This window comes from Erythrolamprus reginae, chromosome Z (assembly GCF_031021105.1).
Source record: "Erythrolamprus reginae isolate rEryReg1 chromosome Z, rEryReg1.hap1, whole genome shotgun sequence".
Lineage (NCBI taxonomy): Eukaryota > Metazoa > Chordata > Lepidosauria > Squamata > Dipsadidae > Erythrolamprus > Erythrolamprus reginae.
The window spans coordinates 69,640,917-69,651,992 of NC_091963.1; the positions used below are offsets into that span (position 1 = coordinate 69,640,917).

General features: G+C 35.4%; 1 protein-coding gene across 1 annotated transcript in view; it reads left to right on the forward strand.

Annotated features, from left to right (window-relative positions):
• TBX20 (T-box transcription factor 20) overlaps positions 1 to 9,127 on the forward strand; it is a 255,812-nt gene extending 246,685 nt beyond the window's left edge. The window contains exon 8 of the mRNA XM_070766940.1: positions 8,790 to 9,127. Within this exon, the coding sequence (XP_070623041.1) occupies positions 8,790 to 9,127 (338 nt within the window). The remainder of the gene's footprint in view (positions 1 to 8,789) is intronic.
• The last annotated feature ends 1,949 nt before the right edge of the window (positions 9,128 to 11,076 follow it).

An 11,076-nucleotide genomic window follows, 5' to 3' on the forward strand; every position in this document is an offset into this window, starting at 1 on the left:
AAAGAGAGCAAAAAAGAGAGGAAGAAAGAAAGAGGGATGGAGAGAGAGAAAGAAGGGAAGGAAGGGAGAGAAAGAGTGAGGGAGAAATAGAGCGAAATGGAGGAAGATTTTTTTTTGTCAAAACATTTCTTTAGCCACCCCCCACCCCCCGTTCAGTGTTCCCCAGGATTTTGAAAATATGAATAATGTGCCGCGGCTCAAAAAAGGTTGGGAAACACTGGTCTAGATGGACCATGAGGTCTTTTTCTGCCGTCAGTCTTATATGTTTCTATGTTTCTAAAGTTTAGCTTTTTGGCAAGTCCACCACTGATGATAATAAGAGCCTGTTTCTCTTTTGCATTTACAACAATTTGGAGATGTAATTGGAAACATCTTTGCAATTCTATTAGGTAGTAGATGCCACCTATAAGACATCTTAATCTGATTTTCTTTCATTGAAACTGATTTAGTTATTTTCCAATTATATGTCCAAACTCTTTCTCAGGTATCCAAGTCAATTTCTTTTCCTATATTTTTGCACCTGCTTATCATATTATCTTTTAAAATCTGATCAGTGGTTTTAAAACTAATCAAATATTTATATGCTTTTCCTACTGGTTTGTAATTATCAAGTTTCCAAAAAAATTTTTATCTTTCCTAAATATATATGTTTTAATATCTCTTTGGTATCTAGACTGGATCTGCACGTATTGCCACCAGTCAATTGTTACTCCTTCTTCTTGTAAATTTTGTCTAGATTTTAATTCCAATTGTTCATCTATTAATTCTTTATATTTCAGTATATTCCTTTCTTGAATTAAATTAGGGTGGCAAATCGCTTCTATAGGGGAAATCCAATCTGGGATTGTTAAAAAGTGATCTTCGCAAATCGCATTCCAAATGCATTAAAAAACCTAACCCAAATCATCTTCACTATAGACTATGTTGAAAAAGCAATCCGTGACCTCAAACCTTCCCTATCTGTCGGTCCAGACGGTCTTTGTGCATACTTCCTAAGAAAACTTTCTTCTGCCATAGCTGAACCCCTAAGCATTATCTTCCAAAAATCCTTCAGGACCAGCACTCTCCCCAAGCTGTGCTCAAAAGCAGTAGTCATCCCCATTTTCAAAAAAGGAGACCCATCACTAGTTGACAACTACAGACCAATATCACTATGCTGCGTCCCTTGTAAAATCATGGAATCAATCATAAATCGATCAATTACCCTTTACTTAGAATCTAATAACCTACTATCAAAAAAACAATTTGGATTCTGAAAGAAACTATCCTGCAACCTACAACTACTTCACTGCAAAAAAATCTGGACTACCCACCTTGATCAAGGAAAATCCATTGATGCAATTTATATCGACTTCTGCAAAGCCTTTGACTCAGTGGTTCACGACAAACTTCTCCTAAAACTCAAATCCTATGGCATCTCAGGACTCCTCCACAACTGGATTACTGCATTCCTGTCAAACAGGCAACAAGTTGTCAAAATTGGAAGCGCCATTTCCATCCCGTCCCTGTCAAAAGCGGCGTTCCCCAAGGCAGCATACTAGGTCCTACTCTTTTCATCCTATCCATCAATGACCTCTGTGATAATATTGCAAGCAAATGTGTGCTTTTTGCCGATGATGTGAAACTTTTCAACACCACTGACAACACACTCACTCTCCAAAAAGACCTTGACTTTGTTTCAGATTGGTCTAACACCTGGCAACTTCAAATATCAACCAACAAATGCTCTACCCTCCACATCGGCAAAAAGAATCCAAACCTCGCATATGAACTGAATAAACAAATTCTCGCAGCCAACCCACACTCAGCAAAAGACCTTGGAATACTAATATCAAACGACCTAAGTGCTAAAGCCCACTGCAACAATATCGCCAAAAAGGCTTCCAGAGTTGTTAATCTGATCCTACATAGCTTCTGCTCTGGCAATCTCACACTACTGACTAGAGTCTACAAAACCTATGCCAGACCCATTCTCGAATACAGTTCATCTGTCTGGAACCCACACCACATCTCAGACATCAACACCATTGAAAATGTCCAAAGATATTTCACCAGAAGAGCCCTTCACTCCTCCACTCGAAACAGAATACCCTACGAAAATAGACTATCTATCCTGGGTCTTGAAAGCTTAGAACTGCGGCGCCTAAAACACGATTTAAGTATTGCCCACAAGATCATATGCTGCAACGTCCTTCCAGTCAATGACTACTTCAGCTTCAACCGCAACTACACAAGAGCACACAACAGATTCAAACTTAATATTAACCGCTCCAAACTTGACTGTAAAAAATATGACTTTAACAATCGAGTTGTCGAAGCGTGGAACTCATTACCGGACTCAATAGTGTCAACTCCCAACCCCCAACACTTCTCCCTTAGACTTTCCACGATTGACCTCTCCAGGTTCCTAAGAGGCCAGTAAGGGGTGTATATAAGTGCACTGATGTGCCTATCGTCCCCTGTCCAATTGTCTTTTCTTATCTCATTTATCATATATATTCTCTCCTTATCTATATCTATATCTATATATATATTATATATATATATCATATATATTCTCTCCTTATCTCTTATATCATATATATTCTCTCCCTCCCATCTACTTCTCTTCTTTTTACTTTCTATCGTTATATATATTACTTAATGTCTATTCTCTTCCATATGTATTGTATATTGGACAAAGAATAAATAAATAAATAAATAAATAAATAAATAAATCCTTCCATACCTCTAATAAGGCTTTCCTCATTGTCTGTTTCGTAAAGTAAGAATGCGTTTTATCCTTATCGTACCAAATAAAGGCATTCCTGCCTAGCATGAGATCGTGATCCTCCAAATTTAATAATCTTCAATTTTCCAAAGTTATCCAATCTTTAATCCAGGATAAGGCTGCAGCCTGATAATATAATTTCAAATTAGGGAGGGCAAAGCCTTCTCTTTCTTTAATATCTTCTAAAGTAGTTAATTTTATTCTCGCCTTTTTCCCTTGCCATAAAAATTTCTTAACCATCTTTGTTAATTCTTTAAAGAAATTTCCTCCATTATTTATAGGTATAACCTGAAATAAAAACAATACTTTAGGTAAAATATTCATCTTGATTGTTGAAATTCTCCCTAAGAAGGATAATTGTAAATTATTACATGTTTCTAAATCTTTTTTAATTTCACTAATGAGTTTCATACAGTTGTCATTTATTAAAGACATTGTTTTAGCTGTGATCCAAATACCTAGATATTTCAGTTTCTTAACTATCTTCATATCCGTCAATTTTTCTAATTTTCTTATTTGTAATTCTGTCATGTTCTTAAATAATAATTGTGTCTTGTCTCTGTTAATTTTTAAACCTGCAACACCTATGTATTCTTCTATTATTCTTCTATTCTATCATTTCTATTAAATTTGGAATTGAAGTTAAAGGATTTTCTACTGTAAAAACCACATCGTCAGCAAAAGCTTGAACTTTGTAGGTTTCTTTTCCTATATCTAATCCTTTAATTTTATTATTTGTCCTTTTCTTAATCAATATAACTTCCAGAGTTAATATAAACAATAAAGGCGAAAGAGGACAGCCCTGTCTTACACCTTTAAAAATCTCAAAACTTTCTAGTTGTTCATTATTCAATATAATTTTAGCTGTTTGATTTGAGTAATTGCATCTATTACATTAACAAATTTTGTCCCAAATCTCATTTTGTTTAGTTGCATTTTAATAAATGTCCAGTCGACATTATCAAATGCTTTTTTCGTATCCAAAAATACCAATGACATTTGTCTTTCTGGGTGTTGTTTGTAAAATTCTAATGTATTAATGATCGTTCTCAAATTATTTTTTATTCGTCTAACTGGTAGGAAGCCATTTTGATCTTCATATATTATTTCATTTAAAATAGAAGTAAAAATTTTATAATCAATGTTTAACAAGGATATTGGTCTGTAGTTTTGTATTTTATCTTGATCTGTACCTGTCTTATGTATTAAAGTTATTAATGACTCCGACCAGGAACTAGGAATTTTACTGTCCATTATAATCCTGTTCTGCCGGCGTGTTTCAACCGCCTGTAATTACAGGGTAATTAGTCCAGGAAGACACACACCACACGATGAAAGGAAAACCCAAAAGGTTTTATAAACAGAAAAATAGAAACAGCTCCCTTTTTAAATGTCAAAGGGATTTACTGGTACACACAAGGCACAGGTTAAATGCAATCCAATTGCTCACCCAATAACTGGGAAATTGAGTACAATTCTTAAGTCCAGAGAGTCCACACACAATCTTGAACAGCACACAAACCACGATCTTGACAAAACAATGAATCAGATAAACTGCCACAAGGCTAAACCAGCATGCTGTTCTTTTTATCTGTAGCACTAATTACAGCAGCCCCACCCAACAACAGGTGGCCTCATTTTCTCTTGTAATAATCCTTCAGTTGTTGTCTCCTATGCATCACTCTACGCATGCGTGGATGTGTCATTAATTCTTTTTCAGAATCCAAGGATGATACAGATGATTGATCTCCTCCCGGGCTGTCTGCCAAATTCCCCTCTTCCCTGTCACTCATGCTTACTTGGTCAGAGGAGGCTTCATCAGCAGATTCCATCAGGAGCAAAACAGGCCTGTGGCATGTGGATGTTTCCCCCACATCCACCTGCACATTCCTTGGGGCAGGAGTTGGGCCAGAGCTAACCACAACATAATCCTATTAAAAATCTCTAACATATTCACCATCAATATGTTACTTTCTATTTTATACCATTCTGCCAGTATAGCATCGGGGCCTGTAGCTTTGTTTTTTGTTTTTTTAAAGTCATCTGTAGTTCAGCCATAGTAAATGGACTATTTAACATTCTTTGTTGTTCTTCTGACAGAAATGGTAGGTCTAAGGAATTTAGATATTTAAAAATCTCTTCTTCTTTTATTTCTTCTTTCCTATATAGATCCTTATAGAATTCCCCAACTATTTTTGTTTTTTCCTCTGTTCTAAGTTTTGTCATTCCTTTCTTATCTACTAATTTCTTTATCATTTTTTATTGTCTATGTTTTCTTAATTTGAATGCTAGCCATCGTCCCGGTTTATTAGCGTGTTCAAAATGTTCCTGTTTAGCTCTTTTAATTTTTTCAGCTATTTGTTCTTGTTCTATAAGGTTTATTTTATGTTTAACTAGCTCTCTTTTTCTTTTTATCTTTTCATCAAATGAATTGTTTTGTAGTACTATTTCTAGATCTTTTAATTCTTTTTCTAATTGTTCATATTTTTTATTTTTTATTTAAAGAAATTTTAAAGAAAATTTCTAATTCTTTTTCTATCCATTCCCTATATTGTGGATCTCTCAAAACATTCCTATTCATCTACCATTTAATTTGTTTCCTGCATCCTTTCCAATGATACTAAGGGATTATGGTCAGCCCATTTGTTTGTATCTATCTCTATATCTTTGATATGTTCAGCGGTTGATTTCGGGGCCCAAGCCATATCTATCCTTGTCCAAATTTTGTGAGGATTCATATAAAAGGTGTACTGTCTAGTTTGGGGATGTTGCTCCCGCCAAATGTCATTTAGTAATAGTTCTGACCTCATTTTCTGAAAAGTAATTGGTAAAATTGTTTTCTTTTTCTTATTTTTCTTTTTACCTGAATGATCCATTGATCTATTTGAAATTGCATTAAAATCACCTATTATAATCATATTCTCAATAGCTAATTCATTTATCTTTTCATGTAATTGTTTGTAAAAATCTTTTTTATTATCATTCGGTGCATAGATGGAAACAATAACGAGAGATTTTTGATCTATGTTCAATTGTACAATCAAAATTCTACCGTTCTGGTCACTATAAAATTGTTTGGAGTCTATTGAATTATCTATATACATTGCAATGCCTCTTTTTTTTTTGCTCTGCTAAACTAGTAAATATATTCCCTAGTTTTGGATTGCATAATAATTTTCTATTGCTTTTTTTAATATGCACTTCCTGTAATGTGATTATTTGTGCTCTTTGTTTTTTAAGTTTGGAAAGTATTTGATTTATTTTTCTTGGTTCATTTAGTTCTCTCTTGCCCAAGGATTTAACTCTTCTCTAAATTCTCTTTGTTCGCCTTTTTACTTTAGAAAGTTTTATTTTAAAAGGTGTGGAATCCAAAAGAATTTTTTTTGAAACTTACTATTTTCTTCTTCTTTCCTTCTCCTCCGTTGGTATTAACAAGCAACTTCTTGTGTTCGTCTTTCCTTCCTCTGACGTGGTCGTGTTGCTATGGCCATGTCCCCAGGAGGCTGAGACATGGTTTTTCCTTCCCCGAAGCTGCGGGGTGATCCCTTCCTTCCGGGGCAATGGCGTTTTACCCCTTGGGATCCAGGAGACCCCCTGTTCTCAGTCAGGCCCTCCGAACCTGATCAGATCGCAAAAAGCGACCTTCGGGGGGGGGAAGGAACATCGGGGATGGAGTTCTGCTCCCGGGCTCCTGCTGCAGCTCCGTTCCCAACCGGAAGTCCTCAGTCATTTTCTCATTTCTCTTTTTTTTCTCCCCTTTTTTCTCTCATTTCTCTCTCTCTCCCTTCCTCTCCTTCTCTCTCTCTCTCTCGCTTTCTTTCTCTCTCTCTTGCTTTTTTCTCTCTCTTGCTTTCTCTCTCTCTCTCTCTTGCTTTCTTTCCCTCTCTTTCTCTCTCTTGCTTTCTTTCTTTCTCTCTCTTGCTTTCTTTCCCTCTCTTGCTTTCTCTCTCTCTCTCTTGCTTTCTTTCTCTTTCTCTCTCCCTTCCTCTCCTTCTCTCTCTCTCTTGCTTTTTCTCTCTTGCTTTTTCTCTCTCTTGCTTTTTCTCTCTTGCTTTTTCTCTCTCTCTTGCTTTCTTTCTCTTTCTCTCTCTCTTGTTTTCTTTCTTTCTCACTCACTCTCTTGCTTTCTCTCTCTCTTGCTTTCTTTCTCTTTCTCTCTCTCTTGCTTTCTCCTCTCTCGCAGCACACCTGACCATGTTCCGCGGCACACTGATTGAAAAATACTTTCTGGTTTATAGTTATATGATTTGTGCACTGTTAGGCGCGCAGGCCACTAGCTTCTCACCAGTTTCTTTGAATTCAAGCAATAGAAAATAGCTTTTTCACTACCTTTCTCCTCCTTCTCTCACTCAGTTTCAGAGTCTTTCCCTCAGCCTCTGTGAATTGAAACTGAAATGGGGTTTTAAGTAATTTTGGGATTTTAACTAATACTTACTTAAAATTTACCATTTAGTCCCAAAGCTGAAATTTAACCTTAATCTTCTTGGATATGAGGAATTGGACTATAAGCTTCTGCAATACAGATATTTTCCCATCAGATTGTATTTACAATACTGCAGAATCTTTGTAACATTTTGCCTATGGCATTCTATGCTTTTTAACACTATATCTATGGCATTCTACTATCTGCAGATCAATGGTAGTTTCAGAAAGATTTTTTATTTTAGGAGAATCTATTCTCTCTGATTTTGCAGAGAATCTTGTAGCTAATTAATAGGCTCTCTCCTTAAAAATTTTCCATGGATGACTAAATAACTTTCTCTCCATTTTTCTTTCTATGAATCAACAGCAATGTTTAAGGTGCTTGACTTCTTTGAAGTAGCTTGAAGAATAGCTGATTACTTTTTCCCTTGGTAACTCTAATTGCCTATCATAATATTGACTATATTTAACAATGTGTGGTGAATCTCCCTCCCTCTTAATTTGTTTTTGATTAATCCATTATATTGTTAGTGAATGAATTTGCCTGGTAAGCAAACCCAAAGTTATTAGAAAGCCAGAATATGTGCTAGCTTCATTGAAAGTTGCTAGCTTCATTGAAAGTTTCAGAAAAGGGTGGAAATCTGTGGAAATATATTTGATTTCTAGATACAGAGGAAACAGATCTCTTTGTCTGAACTTATCTACAAGTCTATTTGCTTTCCTTTTTGAATTTCCATTTCCATTTCTAAATATAACCTTGATTTTCCAGCATAATCAAGTCTTATTTTCAGTTATGCCTGAAAGCATTCTGAGAATGACTATAGCTGCTCCGAGTCCTCGGAGAGGGGCGGCATACAAATCTAATAAAAAAATATGTCTCTAGAATTGCAGGGGGCAATATGGGTTTTAAAATGCCATATATTTATGCATCGTTCATGATTAGACTCTTTTCTAACATAGCAGCATTGTATTTTTTGTTTCCTACACATACTCTACTGGGAAGTATGTTTAGAATGACAGAGTTGGAAGAAATCTTGGATGTCTTCTAGTCCAACCATCTTAGGCAGGAAACCCTACACTGCTTCAGACAAATGGTTATCCAATCTCTTCTTCCAGTGTTGGAGCATTTACAACTTGCAGATAAATATTTGGGTGCTGTTATATATGGGTGCACGAGGACACAATAATATCTAGAATTCTCTAATGACACTCCCCCCTCCAAACCAGATAATTTATACTTCCAAACACATTTAAATGTGGATTTTGATAATATTAAACAGATTTTTTGGTACCTGTTCAAATAAGTGTTGTCTAGATTAGTTGCACTGACTTTGATTCTGTATAATTAAGAATAGATCAGGGGATTAATCTCCTGGGATTACTGATTATGCTATTATATTACAGTTGCCTTTTGTAATCTTCCTGATATGCAGTGGTTACTTCAGGAACAGCTCTGTATGCTATCATTGCCTTCACATAATCTAAGTAAGCTTTTGCTCTCAAAGCTTACTTAGAATTGCTTTTTGTAGCTTGTTATAAACATCACACAACTTCTTTGAATTCCATAAAGATTTATATTGCTTCTCCTTGTTTGCAGGATCAGCTTTTACATCTGATAATTTATCCCTCAATTCCTGGGGCTCATCCTCATCAAATTTTCCTGGATTTCAACATCCACAGTCCTTGACTACTCTTGGTACCAGCAGTGCCTCAATAGCCACTCCAATTCCTCATCCAATTCAAGGATCACTGCCTCCATTTAGCCGCCTGGGAATGCCTTTGACACCTTCTGCCATTGCTAGCTCAATGCAAGGAACTGGCCCCACATTCCCATCTTTCCATATGCCCAGGTATCACCATTATTTTCAGCAAGGGCCTTATGCAACAATTCAGGGACTTCGCCATTCTTCTACAGTGATGACACCTTTTGTATGACTGACCCAAAGCCAAGGAAAGGCAATGTTAGGCACAAAAAGAATGATAGACATAATGCAAAGAGCTGAGAAGAAACAGTGTAAGAATTGAAGAGGAAAATTAGCTTGCATGAGATGATGAAGGAATCAAAGTTACATGAAAAATGTGTTAATCAAAGTGGCTGGGAAATCTAAACCTAATGTTGCGAAAAGAGTTCTGAATGTAGCAAGACTTCCAATTAATTGTCAGATAATGTGAAGGTGCATTATAACCACTAGAAAAAGACTGTGCCCATGCAATAGTATATAGCAGTGCTGTTTCTAGATTTTCTTCTCAACAAAGGCAAAGGAGGCAATATTGATGTAATGATTTCATTGGGGGTGAATCAAAATATTTAGCCGTTACAGTTCTCTCTGGAAAAAACAGAAGGAAATGTTATTCAACATTATCCTCTCCCTTTTAATTCCTTAACATATCAATCGCTAATTAGATGGAAGCCACAAATCACTGGAATTCCTTCTCTTTTAGTTTCATTGAGTGCAGTGAATGAAAGCTGTGTAAGTCAGGACACACTTTTGTAAAAGTAGAGCATGCATGCATGTATTAATCTTTTTAGCATTGAAAGATTTGAATACAATTTTTCTCCAGTGGATTAAGCCCGATCAGTTCTCCAGACACTAAATATAATTCAGTGACAAAGTTAAAATAAAATAAAAAATCACAATGTTAAATATTATTTTAGTTCAAAGTTAGCGTTGCTGAAGTGTATCAACATAAATACTGTACATACATATGTACATAAAATATTTACCAGTAGCTGAGAAACATTCATTGGGAAATCTTGGAATGAAGAAATTTAAACATTGGCTTCCTGAAACAAGATTTAAATCTCTTAAATAAAATGTGAACATAAAATAACTTTGTATTACCCTGAATCTTTTCACTTATCTAGCAAGTTGAAACAGTGCAAAAAAATGTAAAACAGGACAGGCAAATCCAGAAGCAAGACTCCTAACTGAATATTTTAACTGGTGCAGACCAGATTAATCTTACAATTCTGTATTTTTTTTACTCATACTGCACTCATTTAGTTTAATGAATTCTCCAAAGTTTCTTTCAAAGAATAAAAATACACTGAAATGCTCATGGGCATATCTTGTAGTTAATTAGAGCAGATCTGCACTTGTCATCACCAGTATGGGCAATCATTACTTTCTGAATGCAAGAATAGATAGTATTTCCACTTCCATTACAAATATACTTTGCACCAACCTTTCCAGTTTTGATTCAAAATACTGTTTTCTGATTTGTCTTAAGTTCTTCAGAAGGATAATCTTCAATGCTTCATTCCTTTCTAGTAGCAGACCCAACTTCAATTGAGTGCAGTGCCTGGAATGCTCCCTCCTCTTCAGAATCTAGTCACTTACCTGGACAGCAGTTTTCTAGTAGGCTGTTATGTTCTCAATTTTTTTTTTAATCCAATAATGGCCTGATAAAGCAACAAACCATTCTGAACCTTAAGTCATGTTCCATTCAACCCTCATCTGGTAGGTGCTCTTTTGATTTTTGTTCTCCTTGCTTTACAATCTTTGTAACGTTTTCCTTTGCTTATTTTTTAACATCTTAAAATTGCAACATAAGAATATTTTTTGTAAAATAAACAATTAGCAGTTTCCATTAACCTAGAGAGGAATGTATGAACAAAATAAATCTTGCCCTATTGCTTTGATTATTCTAGTATCAAACTAAAATAGAGCAAGGGGAAAGGGGAAAAAGAGAAAATTCAGTATCGAACATGAGATGATGTGGGAAGTGGAAATGAAGGCATTCATGTGTATAAATATTTGGAAAGAAAACGAATGGCACAAAGATTAGTAAAGATAAAAAGCAGACATCCATAGCTCATAACTCTGCAAACTTAGTGTCTTTTCATTAATGCAAAGCAGGGCAACAAATAATCAGATGTTTGT